At 38.6% G+C, this 24,946-nt stretch overlaps 1 protein-coding gene and 1 pseudogene across 5 annotated transcripts; one reads left to right on the top strand and one right to left on the bottom strand.

The window, feature by feature from the left end:
- The first annotated feature begins 1,316 nt into the window (after positions 1-1,316).
- On the top strand, positions 1,317-21,283 carry PTGES3 (prostaglandin E synthase 3). 5 transcript variants are annotated; one of them, XM_069489280.1, is made up of 8 exons: positions 1,317-1,619; positions 14,740-14,853; positions 15,007-15,076; positions 15,646-15,744; positions 16,480-16,569; positions 18,995-19,057; positions 19,888-19,912; positions 20,141-21,283. In XM_069489280.1, coding segments are annotated over exons 1-8 (483 nt in total). In that variant the 5' UTR covers positions 1,317-1,617; the 3' UTR covers positions 20,161-21,283. The 5 variants fall into 5 exon arrangements, with proteins under 5 accessions (XP_069345381.1, XP_069345384.1, XP_069345383.1 ...); XM_069489283.1 differs by lacking the exon at positions 15,646-15,744; XM_069489282.1 differs by lacking the exon at positions 16,480-16,569.
- Positions 21,284-24,063: 2,780 nt separating this feature from the next.
- LOC138397011 (survival motor neuron protein pseudogene) lies at positions 24,064-24,633 on the bottom strand (annotated as a pseudogene).
- Positions 24,634-24,946: the final 313 nt, after the last annotated feature.

Here is a 24,946-nt window from a genome sequence, read left to right as displayed (position 1 = left end):
TTACTTGGGAGGCTCAGGCAGGTGGATCGCTCAGGCAGGTGGATCGCTCGAGCCCAGTTTTTTTTTTTTTTTTTTTTTTTTTTTTTTGAGACAGAGTCTCACTCTGTTGCCCAGGCTAGAGTGAGTGCCGTGGCGTCAGCCTAGCTCACAGCAACCTCAAACTCCTGAGCTCAAGCGATCCTCCTGTCTCAGCCTCCCAAGTAGCTGGGACTACAGGCATGCACCACCATGCCCGGCTCATTTTTTCTATATATATTTTTAGCTGTCCATATAATTTCTTTCTATTTTTTTAGTAGAGATGGGGTCTCGCTCTTGCTCAGGCTGGTCTCGAACTCCTGAGCTCAAACGATCCGCCCACCTCGGCCTCCCAGAGTGCTAGGATTACAGGCGTGAGCCACCGCGCCCGGCCGAGCCCAGTTTTTTGACGTAGCTTGTGAGCTAGGCTGACACCATGGCACTCTAGCCCAGGCGACAGAGCAAGACACTGTCTCCAAAAAAAAAAAAAAAATCATTTTCTCACCAACTTGTGATTTGAAGAGCAAGTACTGTTTTGATTCTCGACCCGAACCCAGTGCAGCTGCACCAAGCTTAAGAGATAATGGTTTTTCAAACAGATAGGGAGCCCCCGCCCCCAACTGATGTGCCTGGAGACACCCATAGTCCTAGCCTCTCCATTCCCAGAAACCTGGACTCTCCCCTCAAATATCCTTCCTGTTTCACCTACAGCACTGACTCAAAGCAGGGGCAAATGCCCACCCCAAACTGCAAACGCTCCTCCTCAGCCTATGACCTCGAATTTCCGCTGCTCCTGGACACAGTCTCCAACCTTCAGAAAAATGGCAAGGTGGACCTAGTCCCTCGATTCTAAAGTTGGCCCTTTTCCGCAAATATCACCAGCACAGATTATTCCGCAAATATCATCACATATTTTTGGGGTGGCATGTTTCCTCAGTGAGCTGGTTTACTCCCACAGGAGTAACCAATGCCCCATTTCAATTCTCAAGGAAATGACTCCGCGTCCCCCTGCCTCAGCCTTTTCTCCTACTGCCAACGCAGCCGTTTCTCAGGAAAGTAGCCCAAGTCGCGTGGCCGGCGGTTATCGGCCAACGGTTTTCTAACGCGAGACGGGAGCGCGGGAGGAGAGGCGGGAACAAGTCAGGACGGGCGGGGGAGGGGCAGCGGATGAAAGGCGGGCCGGCGCCAGGAAGGATCGCGAAGGAGCTGGTAAGCCCCGCCCTTTCCGTAGATATCTCTAGAAAGCCGCGCAGGAGCCCGAAAACAAAGACTGCGCACGCGCGGCGTCAGGGCCCGGGCATTTTGCTGCGTCACCAGCCGCCGCCCGGCCTCACCACCCCTCGCTCGCTCGCACGCACGCACGTTCATTCTCCGTTCTCGCGCCCCTTTTGCTACACTTTCCTCTTCTCCCCGACCGGAGGAGCCGCTCCGCGCGGTGCATTCTGGGCACCCAGGTCGAGCCCGCCGCTGCCGCCGTCGCCTGAGGGGAGCCAGAAAAGGCCGCGACCGGGGATAAAACGCCGGAGTCGCCACCGGAGAGGAGCCGACTCCTTAGGAGCAGCCACCAGAGGCCCGCTCGCCCGTCCCCCTGCCCCGTTCACAATGTGAGTGCGACACCTCGCCAAAGGAAGGTCGCCCGGGAGTGAGGCCGAGGCCGCGTTTGGGGCCGCCGGGAAGCGGTCCCTTGCGCTCCCTCCGCTTTCGGCCCCCTCGGCTTTCTCGCATTACTGGTAGCAGTCGTTGGTGCCTGGGGGTGGGAGGTCTGCGATCCTTGTTCCGGTTACCGTTGGCGGGTGGAGGACATTTTTCCTCCAGATGTCCGCTTCCCCCGCCTCTAAACCGTCCCTCAGCTTCCTCGTGCCGGAAATCCTACTTTCCCCTCTTTGGCAGTCTGGGTTACTCTTCTCACTCCGTAACTTAGCCCTAGGCCTTGAGCTCTTGTGAGCTTTTTGCCATGCGGGCACCCTGGAGGCGTGACTCTTGTGGCTTGCAACTTGGCTTCTTGGGCAGTCTGGTTCTCCCTCTCTGATGCTGGGACCAGGCCCAGGGCCAAGTGCACCTGTGGTGGGTGCCACCAGAAGCCTGATGGTGCTCTGGTAGAGCACCACGCGGCCCTCCGCGGTGAGCGGCGGGTACTGCTAGGCAACTGTAGGGAGGCCATGCTGTCACCACAACTTACTTCCTTCTCCTGTGTCTTGGTTTTTTGAGTATGCGTACTTCCAGGGATACTAACTCCAGTGTCTTGAAAAGAGGAGAGGTCGCCAAAACTCAGCCGCTTCCCTGGTAGCGAGGAGGAGTTATCATTGAGCAGGTAGCTCTGCACGTGTCGAGTGGAAAGCTACCGGTGGACGTTTTTTGGGTTCTGCATTAAACTTCGGGCGAGGTTTCATTATTTGGGCTCAGTGTAGGATGAAATAGGTACGTAATTAAATTCTCCTAAAGAGTTTAAATTTTTTCATGTGGAGGTGACTACAGATTATTTAGCAATGTTAGTTTTATTATGATAAAGGGTAACCTTGGGATTTTAACTAAGTAAGAATTCTTGGCCCTGCCAGTTCCATTTCTTTTTTTATTTTTTTTTTTATTTTACCCCAACCCCCACTTCCATTTCTTAACATACTTCTCAGGAAAAGTTTTGCCTTTTGTGAGAACTGCTACTTTTATAGGGTTTGGAATTCTTTAGTTTTTTGATCTGTGGTGGTTGTGTGTGTGTGTGTGTGCGCGCGCGCGCGCGCGCGCGCGTGTGTGTCGTTTTTGGTACACTCTGCGCCCTAAAATTTAGGTATGGAGAACAATGGAAAGGAACAATTTTTATTCCAACGGAAAGTAATACTTTCAAGGGGTCACTTAATGATAATAACGATGAGTATGTTGGCTAGAAATCTATATGGATAAGTAAGGGATACAGTAAAGCCAGTAGATGACAGAGCAAGCCTCCAGAAACATGGATTACTGTAAAGGCATGTATTAGAATTTTGGAGGGTCCTCCTCCCCCCAAAACATGATATCTAATAGAAGAATTTTTATTTATTTTTGAGACAGAGTTTCCCTCCGTCAGCCAGGCTGGAGTGCTGTGGAGTGATCATAGCTTACTGTAACCTTGAACTCCTGAGCTGAAAAGACCTTCCACCTCAGCCTCCTGAGTAGCTAGGACTACAAGTACTGGATATCATGCCTGGCTAAATTTTGAAAAAATCTCTTCGTAAAGACAGGTCCAGCTGTGTTGCCCAGGCTGATCTCGAACTCCTGGCCTCACGTGATTCTTCTTCCTTGGCCTCCTAAAGTCTTGGCATTACAGGTGTGAGCCACCATGCCCACTAATACAGGGCTTTTTGAAAAAAGATACAAATCTTTATAAAATAACTTTTGCCACTTTTCTTTTTGAAATCCTTTGTAAGTAATGTAGCAAAGATTATCAACCTTAAAATGCCTTTTATATTTGGAAATCTATAAGGAGAAAATGAATTGTCAGATAAGGCATTACCAACTTTTTTTCCTTTGCATTTCTTTTTTAGCTACAGGTTCTACAACCAACTTTTAATAGATTTTAGCCAAACATATCTTTTCATGAAGAAGTACCATGTTCAGAATAGCTTGAAATAACACTGTCTGGAGGTAACATAAAATAGTTATGTAAGAAATGGGCCGGGTGCAGTGGCTCACAGCTGTAATCCTTCCACTCTGGGAGACTGAGGCAGGAGGACTGCTTGTTGGAGACCAGCCTGAATGAGTGAGACCCTACTAAAAATAGAAAATATTAGCCAGGTGTGGTGGCTATAGTCTTGGCTACTTGGGAGGCTGAGGTAGGAGGATCTCTGGAGCCTGGTAATTTAGGCTGACACCATGGCATTCTACCCTGGGCAACAGAGCAAGACCCTAAAAAACAACAACAAAAAAGAAATGGTTATGTAAGTAGATTAAAAACTCAGATGAAAAGTGTAGCAGTCAGTATTCCAAAAAGCACTCTCTTTAGTTAAGAGAATGCCACCTTCAAAACGAGTGTTCTGAAGAGACTAGATAAATCCTCTTTAAAATGTTCAGTATGTGCCATCTTGTAAATTTTTCAGGGGCTCTTACACTAGTGATTTAAATGAAATTATAAAATGAATATTATGAGTCATTTGATACGGGAGAAACCTTTAATGAATGGATCATCCAGTCCTAGGAAAACTCCAGCCCATAATTGTTCATTTTGTTGGTGTCTGTTACAAAATTTTGTTAGATGTAGAGAGAGACATTTATGTTTATGCTGGGTGTCTTAAGGGCTTGTGGGGTGTTTTTTGTCATTTTAAAGTCCTTTATTAGTGATTTTATAGTTAAATTTCTTTAAATCTTAAATTGTAAAAGTTTTGTCTAGCAGCTTATAGAAAAGCTCCTAATTAAGCGGCTAGGATTTTAGGACCTCTTTCCTTTAAGACCTAGCCTTGCAGAGAGTGCTACTTAGTATTTTCTTTTTAAATTAGCTGTTGGACCAATTACTAGATATAAAGTAAAATATTCTATTTACTTTTGAAGTATTTGAGATATTACATTACAGTGCCTCAGTGTCTTGTATTTAAATTAATAAATTGTCCAGAAATGTACTGTGACTATCTCTAACTTTGGTTACAGTCTTTGCCATCAATCAACTTTGTAGGAATTAATTCCAGAAATAAAATTGTCCTTAGCCTTCAAAACAAATTGTCATGCTTTACAATTAATTTCTGTAAGAGAAGAGTATCTGATGATGGCCTTTGTTCAGTATTGATTTTCTAACCACTAACCTGGTAACTAGATTTTCTTTCTTTCCTTTTTTTTTTTTTCTGTCCTCAGTTAGGTTTTAACTAGAAGGCAGTAGAAACTGGAGGAGACAAATTGCTCCAGTGTGGTATTTTATTGCTAAATTAAGATTCTCCTGTTTAATTGGATTTTCTCAGTTTAAAAACGTAGAAGCTATTTCATTTGGAGGTTTTATGTGGTTAGTGATTGTTCTTTTTCAGGGGGGAAAAATGCCTTTGTAATACCAGCTGTTCAGAATCAACCTAGCTCTTTCTTAAACACCTAAAATCATATTTTATTTGAGCTTTTAATGGAGAATTGTTGCATCGGGTGTACTTTGTTATGGAAATACAAAGTATGTTGTACTAAATTTATTATTTACTGTATGGATTGCCAGTAATAATAGATTTTAAAATGAAGCTGCTTCCCCAGTACACCTTTGAACTTTTGGTTTTCTAGGAAGATGCCAATTACTTCTAACCTTAGCTTGAGTGGTATGCTCTCCCCTCATAGTGTATTCCAAAGCTGAATAAAATGTACTATTGTGCATTTTCTGTACTACGGTTTCTCTTCACATATAGCCATACTTTATTGGTAGTATTCATGCCGGGACCCTTTCTGTCTCCGAACATGTTTAATTATGTGTATTGAAAGGATTTATATCACAGGTGTTCTAATTTAAAAATGTTTAATATTATTAGAATGCAGGATCTAATCCTTAAAACTATTCACAAAGCACTGATAGTATCATAAAAAGGGTGTTCAGAATAGTATTGGAACTGAGGATTTCTGACAGAAGGCTTATATTTTCCACTTCACAAAAAGGAAAACTATTACTTTTCCAGGTGGTACCCATTTTTGGTTTTTTGTTTGTTTTTTGTTTTTTTTGAGACAATCTCTGTGGCCCTGGGTTAGAGTACGGTGACATCATCATAGCTCACTGCAACCTCAAACTCCTGGGCTCAAGCGATCCTCTTGTACTTTTAGTAGGTCTTGCTCTTGATCAGGCTGGTTTTGAACTCCTGAGCTCAAACAATTCTCCTGCCTGGGCCTCCCAGAGTGCCAGGATTACAGGCGTGAGCCACCTCGACAGGCCCAGGTGATACTTTTATTGCCACGAAAATAACCTTGTGTCTTTAGTTCAGGTTTACTGTATAATCTAAGCTGCTTCTGTGATGACTAACCTGTGCCATACTTCTTGACATACCATAATGGAGCTCTGAGGGTCTAAAATGTGTCTGTAATTGGGGGCAATGAGAGATTGACAGTTGACTTTGTGTAAGTCTTATTTGTATAGGGAAAAATTTTTTTTTTTTTTTTTTTTTTTGAGACAGAGTCTCACTCTGTTGCCCGGGCTAGAGTGAGTGCCGTGAGTGCCGTGGCGTTAGCCTAGCTCACAGCAACCTCAAACTCCTGGGCTTAAGAGATCCTACTGCCTCAGCCTCCCGAGTAGCTGGGACTACAGGCATGCGCCACCATGCCCAGCTAATTTTTTCTATATATATATTTTTAGTTGGCCAGATAATTTCATTCTATTTTTAGTAGAGACGGGGTCTCGCTCTTGCTCAGACTGATCTTGAACGCCTGAGCTCCAGTGATCCGCCCGCCTCAGCCTCCCAGAATGTAAAGATTACAGGCGGGAGCCTCCCGGTGGGACAAATTCTTTTAACTGCCCTGGGGGTATTAAAAGAATGAGTAAAGCCAGGCGGGAGCCTGTAATCCCAGCACTCTGGGAGGCTGAGGCTGGAGGATCTCTCAAGGTCAGGAGTTCGAGACCAGCCTGAGCAAGAGCGAGACCCCGTCTCTACTAAAAAAAAAAAAAAAAAAAAAAATTAGAAAGAAATTAGCTGGACAACTAAAAACATATAGAAAAAATTAGCTGGGCACGGTGGTGCATACCTGTAGTCCCAGCTACTCAGGAGGCTGAGGCAGAAGGATCACTTGAGTCTGGAGTTTGAGGTTGCTGTGAGCTAGGCTGACACCAAGGGCAAAAGAGCGAGACTATGTCTCAAAAACAGAAAAAATATATAGAAAAAATTAGCCGGGCATGGTGGCAGCATGCCTGTAGTCCCAGTTACGAGGGGGGCTGAGGCAGGAGGATCGCTTAAGCCCAGGAATTTGAGGTTTTTGTGAAGTAGGCTGACACCAGGGCGCTCTAGCCTGGCTACAGAGTGAGACTCAAAAAAAAAATAAAGAATGCATAAAAGTGGGAATGTGGGAAAGGTACAAAGTTGTTTGGATGGGATGGGGAGACACCACATTGAACTAATACATATAAATGGAAAGAACAAGGTTTTTTGTATAAATTATTAATGGAATGTGTATGCCTTTTGGATACTATATAACTTTTCAAACCTTGAAATCAGAGTGGATACTTCCATCTCATTTCCTGTTCCCCACTGATTTTTTTCTGGACACAGACCTTCAGTACAAGATTTTTTGTGTGTAAGTACTTGTGTTTTTTGTTTTATTTTTTAATCACAGCAACCACACCAGAGATCCAGCTTTTTGAGAAGAAACTTAATGGAGAGTGATGTAGTACAATCAAATCTTGAAACTGAACCATTTCAAAGTAGTAGTTTGCTTGCTATCTTGATTGATGTTATCACTGAATTCCCCTAAAATTTAAAATACCCCAAGGCAGCCTTGTTAGTTCCTCCTTGGTGCCCTGATGGACCTTGGTACGTAATTTGGGAATCAGAGTAGCTGTTTTATTCAGATCACCTTTTCAGAAAGTTTTATATAGTACTACATCTGGTATACAAAAGACCTGAAAATATGAGAAGCATATCTAGAGTTTCCCTGAGGAAAGAATATGAGAGAGAGCTTGGTTTCAGACATAAGTGGAGCTTTTAATAATTACCTAACAAGGAAAAACTGCTTAATCTGTAAACTTGGGAATAATTTTTTCCTTTCTGTAGTAGAACTTTTATGTCTCATTCCTCACTTGTTTTTTTTTTATTTTTAATATATTTTTAGCTGTCCATATAATTTTTCTATTTTTAGTAGAGGTGGGCTCTCGCTCTTGCTCAGGCTGGTCTCGAACTCCTGAGCTCAAACGATCCGCCCACCTTGGCCTCCCAGAGTGCTAGGATTACAGGCGTGAGCCACCGCGCCCGGCCTCATTCCTCACTTGTTACAAACTGAAGTTTACCAGTTTCTTGAATGCCTTTTGGAAATGATAGACAATTTTTTTAGTCTTTAAATCAGTACTTCTGAACTTGATAACATCCTTTCTTACAGCTGATTTTTCTTTTGTTTCAATGAATTTTATTTTTCTTCTGTAACTCTTGATATAATTTAAAGATAGATAACCAAAGATTATTTTGCAATGCAATCACCTATGTATATGTCAAGAAAGATAAGCCACAGCTAGTAGTGGGTGTGATCCCCCACCCCCATGTTTCTTAGTAAAAGGCTTTTGGGCTACATTTCACTTGAATGGAAGCTTCTCAAGGCAGATGTTTTTGTCTGTTTTGTTGACTAATGTATCCAGAGCAATTCCTGGTATGTCCAGTGAATATTTGTCTAAAAACATTCAGACCCTACATTTATTTTAGCTGTAAGACTTGGCTACATGAAGTGCTTGATGGTTAGGGTTGGGACTAACTGGGGTCTTCTACTGTTGGTCCTGTGTTCTCCTATAGCACATCTTTGGTCAAATTCAACAATATTCTGTATTTATACAGAATGGAGAGTAGATTGGTGGTCAGTAGTTGAAAGATAAAAGTTTGTGAGAGCCATCTATAAATCTAATCTTTGATTTTATATTCTATTATTTAAGGCTTTGCTACATTTTAAGAAGTCTGAAGTCAGTATATACTTTCTTTTTTTTTTTTTTGAGACAGTCTTGCTCTTTTGCCCTGGCTAGAGTGCGGTGGTGTCAGCCTAGCTCACAGCAACCTCAGACTCCCGGCCTCAAGCAATCCTCTCGCCTCGGCCTCTCAAAGTGCTGGATTGCAGGTACACCATGCCTGGCCAGCTTGCTTTGCTTTTTTTTTTTTTGGAAGGCTTTTTAGTCAAAATTAATTTTTTTTAACTTTTTTCTTTCTAATTTCTATATGAGGCCATTAATTGAAAATTTAAGTTTTAAAATACTTGACCATTTTGTCATAAAGATTATTGATTAGCATATCCTTATGCCACATTTTGCAGTTTCTTAAATACTCTTAGAAACATAGAACATTTTTATTAAATGGTCTTTGTTGCTGTTTTCTCCAGTACATTTGTTTATGTGTATTAAAGATGCTAATACTTTGTGACTGGTTGATAGTATCCTAATTTTTTCCCACTCATTTATAAAAGTAAAAATTAGATACTAATGATGATTTGTCACATTTATATATGTAGAAACTTTGATTTACAAACAAACCATTCTGATTGGACACTACCACGAGAGAGAGAGAGATAATAAAGATAGCAAGGGCAAAATGTACCAGGGTATACAGAATGTAGAATTCTGTGTAATTCGATGTGAAGAGCATATGTATGCTGCATTGGTTGTAGCAATGAGGTTGATCTAAAATATTTCAGAGAGCCAAATTTGAATTATTATGGTATTAACTAAGATTTGTAGGCCTGTCATTTGTATTCTAAACATTTTTTTGTTTCACTGAATTCTGATGTACCAACTTAAAGATATTTTTCATGCTTGCTATATGATAGTCTGTTGTACTTATAAAAACTTCAGGGCCCTGGAAATTCTGAGAGAAAAAGAAAATAAAGATGTTGGAGCTTTGTGGTATTGGATGTAGAGACAACTTACATGGCGTAGAATTGTGTTATATTCTGTATTGTTATCTATCATTCTTTTTTGTCAGTGTGCCTCTTCTGTTAGGGTTTTTTTTGCCCTCAAGACTTCCAAAGTTCCAAAATGATAATGATAGCTGCATAGCTGGAATTAATGTATTTTTTTAGCTACCCAGTTACGGAATAAATTATAAACTCCCCCAAATTATGTATAATATACCTGTCCTACCAGTTCATAAAAGACTTGAGGTGTTTTAATTTTCTTTTATAATAAAATATGCTTTGCACATAGTAGTACACTATCAAAATAATTGCAATAACCAGGACATTTTCTTTAGCAAATTATTTCCATCTGGCTTTCCTGGTGCATCCATTTTTTTAAGTGAAGGTGCTTATAATTTTCAATATTAGAATTAATATCCACGAAATACTAGCATATTAAAATCTGTGGTATTTGGGAACAAATATGGTCTTTGTCCTTCTAAGGCTAAGAGACATTTTAGACAGAAGTACAGAGAATTTTAGATGTAAAATTTAAATGCTTGAACTGGTATATATAGCCCTAATGTTGAGCTTAGAAATGCTTGTCAGAAAAGCATGAAATGCCCTGCTGTGGAGTTTTTTGCTGCTGTTTTTGCTTTAAGTAGTGGGTTATTTACATAATGTATGCAGAAGTGAAAAAAGTTTTTGTCTATAGGTATATATTAAAATGAATTAACAGACTTGAACAGTGGACATGAATTTTGCCAGTGTTAATATAAAGGCGAGAGATAATTAGAAGCTAGAATTAAAGCTAAACTAGCCCCTTCTCCATTGGTTAATAGAAAAAGAGGTGAACTTCCTGCAAGATGAAAAGAGATTTCATAAACATTTGGTTCCCCTTTCAAATGAGTGAATATATGTGTGTTTATTACTGACTTAGGTTAAGTGTAGGGCATCCCTCCCCCCTTATATATAATTTTGAAATTTTATTTATTTTTTTTATTTTTATTTATTTATTTTTTTATTTTATTTATTTATTTTTTTTGAGACCACCAGGCCTGGCTAATTTTTCTATTCTTTTGTAGAGATGGGGTCTCACTCTTCCTAGGCTGGTCTCTCTCTCCTGCCCTGAAACAATCTTCCCATCTCGGCCTCCCAAAATGCTAGGATTACAGGCATGAGCCACAGTGCCTGGCCCTATAATTTTGATTTTTTGATGGTTTAGATCAGGGTCAGCAAACTTGTATATAGGGTCAGCTAGTAAATATTAATAGGGTCAGCTAGTAAATATTAGGTTTTACAGGCCACAAATATGTCTGTCCCACTTTTTTTTTTTTTTTTTAATGCAGAAATCATTTTTTGGCTTGTAGCTTACCTTCTGATTTAGATAAATAAAAAATTTTTTTCTTTCTTTTTTTTTTTTTTGGAGACATATCCTCACTGTGTTGCCCAGGTTAGAATGCAGTGGCATGATCATAGCTCACTGTGACTCCTGGGCTCAAGTGATCCTCCCACCTCAGCCTCCTAAGTAGCTAGGACTACAGGCACTTGCTAGCACCAGACCTTGATAATTTAATTTACTTTTTTTGTGTGAAGTTGAGGTCATATGAAGTCCTGGGTTCAGGTGACACTCCTGTATTGGCCTCCCCAGATTGTTGGGATTATAGGTGGGAGCCATGATGCCGGGCTTAGTCATAGTATTAATTTGCTAATGCTGCTGTAGCAGAGTACTATATAGATGGGTGGCTTAAACAGCAGAAATTTATTTCCTCACAATTCTGTGAGTCTGGAAGTCCCAAGATAAAGATGTCGGCAGGATTAATTTCTTGTGAGACCTCTCTCCTTGGTTTGCAGATAGCTGTTCTGTGTCTTCCCTTCTGTAACTGTGTCCTCCTAATCTCCTTTTATAAGGACACTGGTAATGTTGGATTAGGGGACCTACTCCAAGACCCTGTGTCTTTAAAATATATTCATATTCTGAGATGTTAGGGGTTAGGACTTAATGAATATTGGGAGGAACACAAATCAGCACGTAACAGTGATAAAATTCTAGATTACTTAATGTTTGAGGAAGGAAGGCTTTTTTGTTTGTTTGTTTGTTTATTTATTTATTTATTTTGAGATGGAGTATCCCTCTGTCACCTGGGCTAGAGTGCTGTGGCATCAGCCTAGCTCACAGCAACCTCCAACTCCTGGGCTCAAGCAAGTCTCCTGCGTTAGCCTCCAGAGTAGCTGGGATTACGCTACCATGCCCTGGTAATTTCTCTGTGTTTAGTAGAGACAGGGCCAAGGCTGGTCTCAAACTTCCCTCTTGCTGAGGCTGACCTCAAGTGATCCTCCTGTCTCGGCCTCCCAGAGTGCTAGGATTACAGGGGTGAGCCACAAGGCCCTGCCTCAGATCTCTCTTAATCTAGAGCAGTTCACCTTTGTTATGGCATTAATTTGTTAAACCATGCTTCAGGATTTGTGCCTGCCTTGTGTCAATTAACTTTTTTCTTCAGATTCCCTGTAGGCTGGAATTAAGCTTTAAAGATTTCTTAAACTGAAGTCAGACTTTTTTTCAAATAAGTATATATCATAATACTATGGGATACACCGTGTTGCATCAAACAGAAATGTATGTCTGTGCTGCTGAGAATATAGAGGCTAAAAATAAAAAAAAAAAAAAAAGAAATGTATGTCTGGTTGTTTCACTTTTAGTGATGCTAAGATTGGTAAATTCTTCATCGACTGTTTAATCATTGTCAGTGGTGGTATCCATTGATGATCTTTCCTTCTACAAGGAAGCTAGTATTCTGTAAAGTTTCCTTCATGAACTGGTACTATTCAGTTTTCATGAATAAAAGTTCATGAAGAGAAGAAAGGGAAAATGCCTAATTCTTTCACTGACAATTTGTAAAGAATTGATGTCTGGCATCTTGTGATCTAGAATTACGGAGGGATGCCTTTATTTTTAATTGATACAAACTCAGAGTTTTCATATTCAGTGTATGTAAATCAATTTGCAGTCTTTTTGTTTGCTCAAATTGTCTTTGGCCATAAAGCAGACCCTTTTTGCTGCTCCTTGTTTGGACTTTTATAGCTTTTTAAAGATTCACTTGTACAAAATGTCCCAAGCTCATGTTTCCCACTTTATATCTGGGATCAGCCATTCCTCTAAGGGAACTCTGGTTCCTTTTTGTTGCAAATGGTATATTTGTACTGCAGAGCTCATTGCCCCTGTTGTTAACCATTAATACTGTTTTTTAAAAAGGATTATTAGTCATTTGCATTTTAAAATTTGTTGTTTATTAAGTTGGCAAATATTTCGGCTAAAGACAGAACACGTTAACCACATAAGGAGGAGAATACTGTTCGCAAGAAAATGAGCTAGAAATAATGTGTGGCCTATTCATTAAAATTCCTAAATTATTAGGTATGTTAACATGGGAAATTGTGATTTAGACTTATTTTTCAGAAGCATTTAAAATCTGAAAATTAAAAAAAAAATCTGCAGATGCCTAAAGAAATAGCTTTTACTCTCAGCTGATTTACTGACCTTTAGACGTTGCAAACTAAACGTGTGCTTTGTAACCTATTTCAAATCTGATAATCAATATGATTAGTTTAAAAGCTGTGTAAAAGTGTTGATGGGCAGTGGACTGCAACTTTATAGGACTTGACTGCTACTCTTTAGGGAATTTCAAACTTGAAGACAAAACAGGCTTTCAGTTTTATGTGGAGCACTAGAATATATATTTTTAAACTTATTTTGAATATTTTGGAGTAGTTTTAGATTTACATAAAAGTTGCAAAAAGTACAATTCCTGTATGCCAAGTAACTTTAATTATCAAAGCAGTGCATATTTGTTTTTGTTGTTGTTGTTTCATATTTGTTTGTTTTTTGTTGTTTTTTTTTTTCTTTTTCTTTCTTTTTTCTTTCTTTTTTTTTTTTTTTAAGACAGAGTGTCACTCTATTGCCTGGGCTAGAGTGCTGTGGTGTCAGCCTAGCTCACAGCAACTTCAAACTCCTGGGCTCAAGCACTCCTACTGCCTCAGCCTCCCAAGTAGCTGGGACTACAGGCATTTGCCACCATGCCTGGCTAATTTTTTCTATTTATATTTTTAGTTGTACAGCTAATTTCTTTCTAGGTTTTTTTTTTTTTTTTTTTTTTTTTAGCAGAGATGGGGGGGTCTTGCCCAGGCTGGTCTCGAACTCTGGAGCTCAAACTATCCGCCCGCCTCAGCCTCCCAAGTGCTAGGATTACAGGCATGAGCCACTGCGCCCGGCCTGCATATTTGTTTTTAAAAAATAATTGAAACAGTTGAGTAAGATGTGGTTCTACCTCCTTCATCTTTCTGGCTCATTCTTTAGAGGCAAATGCTGTTAATTTTGCATGTGTGACAATTTGAATTTTGATGCATGTGAAAACGTTTGTATAAAGACTTCAAAGAAAATTATTTGCCTCATAGTCATTATTGCCTATCAATCAACTGTATTTGAATGTATTTGCCTCAAGTGGTTTGTTAGCCATATTCTAAAACAATTTTAATAGATGGGTAGAGCTCTTGTAGCTGACAGTATGAAGCAGACAGGAGCAGGTTAACAGTATTAAGGAAAAAGCAGTGTGTTGCTTTTAGTATGTATCAATACAGGTATAGAGTAAAAGATGAAGTTGTACAGAAACTTCATTCTTTAATGTCATTCTTTAGAATCTTTTAAAAGTTTGTTAGCAGATTTGTTTGTAGCCTCCCCCCCATTGTTTTCATGTGGTCAGAAATAAGCTGCAGCTGAAAACGTTTTTTGCAGACACTTATACATTTTAGTTCCACAGTTTCTAACCTTGGAAGTAGAGATAATAAATACTGTATTTCAGTTGAAAGTGGATCCGTTCTCTTGATTTATTAATTGTATAAAGTTTAATTTCAGAACTGGGGCTCTAAAGGAATAGCACATTTTTCCACAGGACTAACTAAATGGTTAACTATTAAGTGTTGTTTGGTTTTTAAATCCCTATTATGAAATTGATATCACTCTGAAACTAAATCTTGCCTAGTGTCCTATGTTTTGAGTTGGAATGTAGCTGTAAGGGTAAACATGTAGTTTCTGTTTAAAATTGTGAGAAACTGCCCCCAAACAATCAATGCTGTAATGGAGTAGGAAAATGCATTACTTACATGCTAAATTTTGGAGATTATGTAAATTGTCAGTTAATGAATTCCCGCTTGACGTTGTCTAATTTTACATCTTTATAGGCAGCCTGCTTCTGCAAAGTGGTACGACCGAAGGGACTATGTCTTCATCGAATTTTGTGTTGAAGACAGTAAAGATGTTAATGTAAATTTTGAGAAATCCAAACTTACATTCAGGTAAATTACCATTTTACATCATTGCGTAGGAAGCTTATTTCAGACAACTGAATAACTTAGTCTTGCTTGTTTTGCTTTTTGTTTTTTCATTGAAATTATTACTGATCTTTATCTCTGAAGAGGCTTAATTCATTCTTTTCTTCTTTTATTCAGTTGTCTTGGAGGAAGTGATAATTTTAAACATTTAAATGAAATTGATCTTTTTCACTGTATTGATCCAAATGTAAGTAGTCTTAATGCTTTAATCCTGATTTAAATTGTGAGGAAATGAATATACTTAAAGTACTCTTTAGTAGTAAGCACTAATTCTGTTTAACAGTCCAGAGGCTAACTAGGTATACTTACATTTTGCAATATTTTTTCCTCCTTCAAAGTACTTCCCTGCATACTTTTTGTTCTTGCTATCACTGTTTGGACTCATGGTAGTACTCTTGAGGGCTTGTCTTTTTTAAGGATGGAACCTTTAAAACCATTCCTTGGTTGTACCATTTTTAAATAAAAATGCAAATGTTTTCTCTTCACCTTGTGCCGGGAAGAAAAAATGATACCGGGAAGAAAAAATGATACCGGTTAAGCTGGAAACTTTTGGTGGTGTTTTGTTTTTTTTTTGGCAGTTGGATAGTTTGAAGTTTTTAGTAGTCAAGGGCATGTTTGTTTTGGAGTTTAGAGAAAATGTAAGGAAAGAAATGAGAGGGGAGATGAGAAAGGAGCTACTTTCTGTCTTGTAGTGATACTGGAAATTATCACTGTAAAATGACATGATGTGTGTGATGATGGTGCTTTTGTTTTTAGGATTCCAAGCATAAAAGAACGGACAGATCAATTTTATGTTGTTTACGAAAAGGAGAATCTGGCCAGTCATGGCCAAGGTTAACAAAAGAAAGGGCAAAGGTAGGTTTCATTTTCCTTTTTTAAAAGTAGTATTTTAAGTAATAAAAAATATACTTGTTTGGTGTAAGGAATTCGTACACTACATGTTTTTGTTTCATAGATAAGTATTATAAAGGCTTATTATGTTCTCTATTTTTTTGGTCTACTTTGATATTTATTAGTTTTAAATTATTTAAGTATTTTGAGAATAGTTCCTACCAGTAGATTTTCGTTGTCCAAAAGGAAGCTTTAACAATTTTGAAAGATGTTGCATAAGACTTTATTTACCATTGCTGCATTTGATTTCCCACTGATTTTTCCATTAGCTTATTCTCTTTTTTTGTGTGTGCTAATGTGTATGAACCCACAGTTCAAAAAAATGTAGTCTTGCTGGGTGTGGTGGTGCCTGCCTGTAGTCCCAGCTACTTAAGGCTGAGGCAGGAGGAGCATCGCTTGAGCTCTGGACTGTAGTGTACTATGCCATTTGGGTGTGTGTACTAAGTTCAGTACTCCCCTCCCAAGAGTAGGGGAACCATCAGGTTGCCTAAGGAGGGATGAACTGGCCTAGGTTAGAAATGGAGCAGGTCAAAACTCTCTTGTTGATCATTAGTTGGATTGCACCTGTGAATAGTCACTGCACTCCAGCCTAAGCAATATAGTGTAGTGAGACCTGTACTTTAAAAAAAAAAAAGTCTGAAGTTGCATGCCAGGTGCAAATTTACCTAATCATAGGGTGCTATTTTTATTGATCTATAGCTTAATTGGCTTAGTGTGGACTTCAATAATTGGAAAGACTGGGAAGATGATTCAGATGAAGACATGTCTAATTTTGATCGTTTTTCTGAGGTAAGTTCCTTTAAATGCATCCCTCTCCCCCAAGTACACAGTACATTTCTATATAGTCAATTTAATTTGGTTTTAAGACCATTTTGTGGTATCAACAAATAAGGTCTTAACAATGGTAATTTAATCCTGAAGTTGAACCTTTTTTACAATTTTTTTAAAAATTAGTGTTAGGTTCTAAAGTTGGCATATAAAGGCAAAGAATAAACTCTGCAGCTAATCAGTCCAACACAGCTAGTTTTATTTCAACATTGAAACATTTTACAATAGTTGGCTTCTGTTTGAGAGCCATGTAACACAAATAGAAACTTTTAAATGAAATAGTTATGGTTAGAAGTTGACACTGAGAGGTATGTAGGGAGAGGGGTTTAAGCTTAAGCAAGCCTATTTTCTAAGGTGTCACCCAAATGTATTTTGCCATGGCCAAGGAAAAAAAATGATTGGATCTCCCTGTAGACAGATAGACCTTATCTAATGTACTGGAATAAGGCTGAGTAGAAAAGAGAACAACGTGAAGTTGTAAGCTGAATGTATACCCGTGAAATCCATTTCTCATTGCAATTTGAAAATTTTAATTAACTAGACTCTATTTGTATTTCTTGTTTGAGAACTAAGAGTTAAAGGATCTTAGTTTCCAGTGTCATGTATGCAACTACTTAGTTAACATGTCTCCTCACATGGCTCTGGCTGGCACCTTGACTTAAGCAGAAAGGAAGGGAGGATATTATACTCATGTGATTCTCCTCAGCTGTGCTATTCTTTACCTGTAGTGACTGGTGCCACCATTTATTTAGCTGTATAAGTCACAACTTCATAACACTACTTTTTACTGTGCTATCTTTGTTGTTCTGTGCTATCTTTGTTTTTTGTTTTACCGCCTAAATAGCTCTTGAATACGTTCAATTCTCTATCTCTATTACTGTTGTATCCTCAGCACCTAGCATTGTGCTTGGCACATTTTGAGCATTTTTCCTGCTCAAAGAATCTTAACAGAAGTATTCAACAGTGCCTTCGGAGGTAGGGAGACTCTCTACCAGTTATTCATGTTATTCAAGATAGATTGTCAAAAATTTTTATACTGGGAGATTTTGACTACGTATCCTTTTGTGTGTGCATGTGTGTGTATAGTTTTTTTTTTTTTTTTTAATTGAGGTAAGAGCATTTAACACGAGTTCTATCCTCTTAACACATTTTTAAGTGCACGATACAGTATTGTTAACTATAGGGACAATGCTGTACAGCAGAACTCTGGAACTATTCATCTTGTTATAACTGGAACTTTATACTTGTGGGAACAGCAGCAACTCCCTATTCCCCCAGCTCCTGGCAACTACCATGTGACTATTTTATTTTATAAAGTGGAATCATGCAGTGTTTGTCCTGTGACTCGCTTATTTCACCTAACATCCTCCAGGTTCATCCATATTGTTGCATAAGGCAGTGTTTCCTCCTTTCTTAAGGCTGAATAATGCTCCATTCTTTTAAGGCTGAACATTTGTGTGTATGACTAGTTACCCCTTTAAGGCCCCTTCCAATTCTGAAATCTGGGTAATCTTATGTTTTTAAAGTCTTTGTTTTTTTTTTAATGTGTTATGCATGGTTGTGTAAATAATTCTATTTTTCTAAAATCTAAACATTACAAAAAAGTTTTGATTTGGAGATAAGTCCCTCCCCATCTAATGATAGTTGTTTAGTCTTTTGTTACTTGTATCTCTAAAAATAATATACTACTTCATAATTATAAACAACTATGCTATTTCACTGTAGTCTTAGGGAAAAAATTAAGATTCTAAACAACTAAAGATGGGGAGTTAGTACTTCATGTAAGTATGTTCTATTCTGGTCCCAATTTATTGTCAGTATTCATGGGTATTTTCCACAGTGTGTACCTCTTTCAAGAATTATGCTTATTTGTGGTTAACTTCAGAGTTACTACTGTTCAGCCTTCAGTTCAATATTCAGACCTTTTATACAAGTGAATCATGGAGGTCTTTGTTTTAAATCACTTAGTGGTCCTTCACGTTATTTAAAACCATAATGAGAACCATAGAACACATGCCACCTAGTTTAAGACACAAAGTTTTGCAATTGCAGATGAATCCCATTCTTTTCCTTAGCCACCAGAGGTAACCACTGTTCAGAATTTTTATTTTAATTTCTCTATCATACATAGCTATCTTGCTGGATGAATTTTAATAACTTCACTTTTCTTCAGGGAAAACTTAGTCTTAAGTTCCTTCAGGTTTTAAGGATTTTGTTTAATTACCTATAATCTACCTTTTCCAGAAGTGAAGGTGCTTAAGTTTATTTTGCATTTTTCATTTGTGGAAATCTATGACAGACTTAAGATTTATTCTGGAGTGTGCAACCTAATAATTAGGGCCTAATTTAACATCATTTTTAAAACTAATTTTTACACTTCAAATAGATGATGAACAACATGGGTGGTGATGAGGATGTAGATTTACCAGAAGTAGATGGAGCAGATGATGTAAGTCTATAAATTCTTTTTTCTGTTTACTTTAATAGTAAGAAACAATGTATTTACAGGTTGTTTTATATAGATTCGAGATTGCTTTTTTTTGCCACTTGTTTTTTTCTAAAAAATATTATAGGGAAAAGCAATTTTTAAAATGTGCCCATTTTTTAAGGGATTGGTACCTACTAGGGAACTGGTGTTCCGTGGACCATTCCTAAAGGGACCAGATTTCAAAAGAATCATTGCATAGAGATATATACCTATTCAATTAAGAGTTTAGAACTTATTTTGACTTAAGTAAGTTAAATAGGTTTTATAGCAGGATGGGTTAGAACAATAAACAGGTGAACACTGCAAATCTATAAAAGGAAGAGTTAGACTAAACCACTTTATTCAACATCCCCCCTTCTGGCATCCTGTTAACATCTTCCAGAAAGTTATTTAATGCAGTTTGGAGAATACTTAGACTAATTTAACAGCTAGGATTACAGTTCATTGTCTTCTATTAGTCCATTGGTCTTTGTATCGAGCCATTTTTTTTCTTTTTTGTTGACTGCCAAGAGAGAAGATGACAATTCAGGGAGTTGTTCAAAGGGTGGGCTAATTCCTCACCAAAAGGCACACACCAGTTTTTACAGGAAGATAGATCCTGAGCTATACATTCATTCACCTTACGTAAACCTGATCTTAAGTCTGATTATAAATTCCTAGGCTTGATAAAACCATATACCTTTGCTGCTTTAGTCAAAAATACAGTGCTTCAGCTTTTTAAGGTAAACTGTTCAGTTAGCAGAGAAATGTTTGATCAGCTTGATAACTTTTTTTTATTTCCCCTTCTGCAGGATTCACAAGACAGTGATGATGAAAGTAAGTGTATGTAAAAATAGAGATGTTAACTTGTTAACAATTGGAAGAAAAAGTCTTTATGGCTTCAAATAGCCAAAGCAGAAATGTGAATGATTTGACATAGTAAGACAACCAATTAATTCACTAGGGAACTATTTAATTCTATTTTTGGCTGTTTTTCCATATAAGACTTTAAATTGGTTAATTATTCCCTTGTTCTTCATACTGATGTTTTTTAAATCCTTTCAGAAATGCCAGATCTGGAGTAAGGAATATTATCATCACCTGGATTTTGAGAAAGACAAATAACTTCTCTGCAAGATTTCATAATTGAGAGAATTCTGAGTTGGTAGCTCTAAAGGCAGATGCTGTATTTGCCTCCTTTAACCCATTTTTCAACCTGTTTGTTTTTTAAAGGCTTCACTAAGGGTTGATAAGTACCATTGTATGGGGCAATTTTAATCAGCTAAGGCAATAACCTTATGCATGAACATTTCCCAGACTTCCATGAAGCTGTTGAGGTCCTAGGCAATTGATACAGCAGTTATGATAAATAAAAATGTTTCACCTAAGTCTCCTTTTTTTCATAACATAGATACTGACATGATAGGAAGTTCTCAGCTTAGGGAAAGATAACAAAATTTTAGACTTTTAGAACATGAACTTAAAAGTGGCTGAAACAAATTGGCTGACACCTTAAACTGGTAGCCTGTTGTTCCTCTGGTATGTCCTGAAGGAATTGTTCCACTAAAGTTTATTTTTCAAAAAATTTACATTATTGTATGTAAGTAATCACTTGTCAGTGTTCCAGATGTATCTTAGCTAAAACTAGTGAATGCCCTAACTTAGATGGTTTTGAAGCCTATACATTTGGTATTGTTTGGCCCTTAAGCTTTTACATCTTTTAGCATGGAGGACGAAGAAAGCTGTACGTCGTTGCTTGAGAATCTGTACATTTAGACCAGATTTGTATTTGCACTGTCAGTATGGCAAATGAGTGAAAAAATGTTAATACACTATTGGGTTTTTTATTTCTTTTTTTTTGATTCAGCTTATACCAGGGCTGAAAACCTCAATTTATGTTCATGACAGTGGGGATTTTTTTTAAATGTCTACATTCTTTCTAATAAACTGTTGGAAGACTCCTTGGCTGTCCTTTTAAGTGTCTGGCTTACTGTAATTTCATGTATTTACCATTTACTGGAATGGAGTTTTTATTTGAGGAAGAATTTGGGATTATTCCTCTTTTTGAAAAAGAGGCTTGCTGTAATGTCACAGGAAACCTTTTTAAAGTGGATCTGTAATAGAAAATTGTAGATGCACTTTGCAGCAGTTGGAAAAGAAAAGTGTTGTGATTTGATTGAAATAAACTAAATGTGTTGTCCTCCTAAATCTTTGAGCTTCTGCATTTTGGCAGTTTTCATTCCCTCATAGCTTGTGTTTGTCAGTATAGAAATGTTCTGTATTTCAGCATTGCTTTATGTCAGATATTCAAGACTATTGAAGTGCTGGGGGATACAAAGATTAATCCTTCAGGTGCTGTTGCTGTGCTCAGGGAGCTCACAGGCTAAGCTGTGGGTAGGGTGTGTGGGAAAACAAACATACTGAACAAAAACCTTGATAGATGGGAAGTGTAAGAAATATCCATGGGGTATTATGAGGATTTAGAAGGAAAACAGTTATTTTTCATAACCTCATTCAGTGTATGGCTCTGTTCAGAATGATAGTCAAAATAATTTTTTTTTAATACTACTAGAGAACCTTCCTACTTTTCAGGGGCCCTGGGCATTGACATAACAACGTCTGGCATTCTGCTGTTACAATGTAACATAGTTTGGGTTCCGCCCCTTTTGAAGGAATGGTTTCCTCAAAGTCCTAGATAATAACTTGGTCTCCTTTCTCTGGAGCATGCTAAAGGCATCAGCATGACTGTTGTGTAGCTTTTAGCTTCAGAGAGAAAAAAATGTTTAAAAAAAACCCTATTGTGTTCAAACAACTAGAAGATTTCATCAATCCTTACTGTTCACTCAGGTACCTTTTAAGTCCTTTCAGAAACGCCAGCTATGCTGGCCGGGCGTGGTGGTTCATGCCTATAATCCTAGCACTCTGGGAGGCTGAGGCGGGAGGATCGCTCAAGGTCAGGAGTTTGAGACCAGCCTGAGCAAGAGCGAGACCCCGTCTCTACTAAAAAAAAAAAAAAAAAATAGGAATTAGCTGGACGTCTAAAAATATATATAGAAAAAATTAGCTGGGCATGGTGGTGCATGCCTGTAGTCCCAGCTACTTGGGAGGATGAGGCAGGAGGATCGCTTGAGCCCAGGAGTTTGAGGTTGCTGTGAGCGAGGCTGACGCCACAGCACTCTAGCCTAGGCAACAGAGTGAGACTCTGCCTCAAGGAAAAAAAAAAAAAAGGCCAACTCTGGAGTAAGGAATATTGTCATCACCTGGATTTTGGGAAAGACAGCTTCTCTAAGATTTTATAATTGAGAATTCCTGAGTTGATAGCTCTAAAGGCAGATGCTGTATTTGCCTGCTTTAACCCTTTTTTTTTTTTTTTTTTTTTGTTTTTGAGACAGTCTCACTGTGTTGCCCAGGCTACAGTGCGGTAGCGTTAGCCTAGCTCACAGCAACCTCGAACTCCTGACCTCAAGCAATCCACCCTTCCACTCGGCCTTCCAGAGTGCCAGGATTATAGGCATGAGCCACTGCGCCTGGCCTTTAACCCGTTTTTCAACCTGTTGAAGCCTTTGTGTACACAGGAGAGGAACTGGCCTAGGGCAACTGAAATGGAGTTTTAGGGTGGGAGTTGGGACAATTTGAATTTTTAACATAGTGAGTTGTGAGTTTTAACTTTTTTTTTTTTTTTTTTTTGAGACAGAGTCTCACTCTGTTGCCCAGGCTAGAGTTGAGTGCCGTGGCATCAGCCTAGCTCACAGCAACCTCAAACTCCTGAGCTCAAGGGATCCTCCTGTCTCAGCCTCCCGAGTTGCTGGGACTACAGGCATGCACCACCATGCCCGGCTAATTTTTTCTATATATATTTTTAGCTGTCCATATAATTTCTTTCTATTTTTAGTAGAGATGGGGTCTCGCTCTTGCTCAGGCTGGTCTCGAACTCCTGAGCTCAAACGATCCGCCCACCTCGGCCTCCCAGAGTGCTAGGATTGCTAGGATTATAGGCGTGAGCTACCGCGCCCGGCCGTGAGTTTTAACTTTTAAAGGTAAACTCTAACCCCTAAATTCTCACTGTGGTACAGTTGACCCTTTAACAACGTGGGCTTGAACTGGATTTTTTTTTTCAACCAAATGTGGATCAAAAATAACTATTAAAGGAATGCCAACCTGGAGTATATGGAGAGCCAAACTTTTTGTATATGTGGGACTTGAGTATATGCTTGGCTTTAGGTATACGTGGGGCATGTGTGGTAGTGTGGTCTTAAACCAATCGCCTGCATATACTGAAGGATGACTGCTTTTCAGACCTGTGGATTTCATTTAAACGTTAACTACATTTGATTACATGTGTCTATTCCTCCGAGTGGAGTTGTGTATCACCACTACATCTCTGGCCCTTAGCACAGCACCTGATGTGATGAAGACTCAGAAATAGCATGAGTAATGTGCGTGTTTTTTAATGTTAAAAAAAAATTTTATTATATACTTTTTAACATACAGAAAATAGTACAGTGAACATCCATATACATGCCAGTTAGTCATTAACATTTTGCCATTTATGCTTCACACACATTTTTCTAAACCTAAAATGGTTTTAGTATTTTAGACACACTAAGTTCGTTCCAAAAATATTTGGTATGCAAATTAAAACATTGTTCTATAAACTGCAACACCCTTCTCACAGTCCATACAATTAGCAATAATTATCTAATATCATTTAAAATCTAGTACATACTCAAATTTTCTCAATGCCCTCCACCGCAAATCAAATGGTTTTATAAACCAAGGTCCAAAGATTCCACATTGCATTTGGTTATGTCTCTTAAGTAACTTTTAATCTAGAATATTGCCCATTCCACCTCCCTTTTTCTTTTCCAACATTGATATTTTGAAGAAGTGAGGCCAGTTATCTTCTACGGCATTCCACATTCTGGACCTGTCTGATCGTTTCTTTAGTGATGTCATTTAACTTGTAGCACTATCCCCAGTATTTTTCCTTAATTGGAATGTGAGCACCTTTTTCATTTTTGTCTAAAACCCGTGTAGTATCCAGGATGACAGCCACTCATGTACGAAGAGATTAACATACTTCCTAAAGCATCAGTATCATAAAGAGAATCTGGACATATGGGAGGTTGGGGTGGGGGGAATTAATAGTGAGATGTTTGGTTTATTTCCAGGAGACCTGGAGCTCTCACTTTCATCTGTAGAAACTTGACTTTCATTTTCATTCTGTTGAGCATTCTGTTCTATATTATTAGCTACTTCAGAGGTTGGGGAAAGAAGATCAGACAGATTTTGCTCCTATTTCCATGTCCAGTATAAACCACAACACAGGTTTGTCTCTTAAAATCAATTGAAGCAATGGTAGGTGGGTAAATGCAACCATCTTCTGACCAAATGGCAGAACGTTTGTCACCAGGTTTCCACTTAAATGAAACCAGAGCTTTATCATAAGGTTTTATCAGTGCTGCATCAGTCCAAATGTCAGAATCATCACTCTGGCCTGTACCACACCAGAACAGCACCAAGCCCTCCTCCAAGACACTGCCGGCTGTTGCCATGGCGAGCCTAGTGCAGGATCAGCTTGGGTAATGTTTTGCAGGTGGGTCTGGAAGTAAGGAAAAAAGTTAGTGCAATAGTTCCAATAGGAAGAGGTAAAGTGCTAAACTTGGGTACTGGCAGTGGAATCCAGATTCCAGATTTATGTAGGTGGTCAAACGGCTTGGTGACAACTCTTAAGATCTCATCAATTTTATCTTTGCTCTTGAACTCTTACCAGATAGTCTTTTCTAAAGTGAAAGCCAAATCATGTCATTTACAAATCAGTCAGCTTGGATAATTGTTAATGTAAAGAACTTGTGTGGAACAATAGTCTAA

The sequence above is a fragment of the Eulemur rufifrons genome, chromosome 16, assembly GCF_041146395.1.
Source record: "Eulemur rufifrons isolate Redbay chromosome 16, OSU_ERuf_1, whole genome shotgun sequence".
NCBI classification, from domain to species: domain Eukaryota; kingdom Metazoa; phylum Chordata; class Mammalia; order Primates; family Lemuridae; genus Eulemur; species Eulemur rufifrons.
Note: the sequence above shows the minus strand (reverse complement) of the source record. Positions and strands in the feature narration are given on the sequence as shown.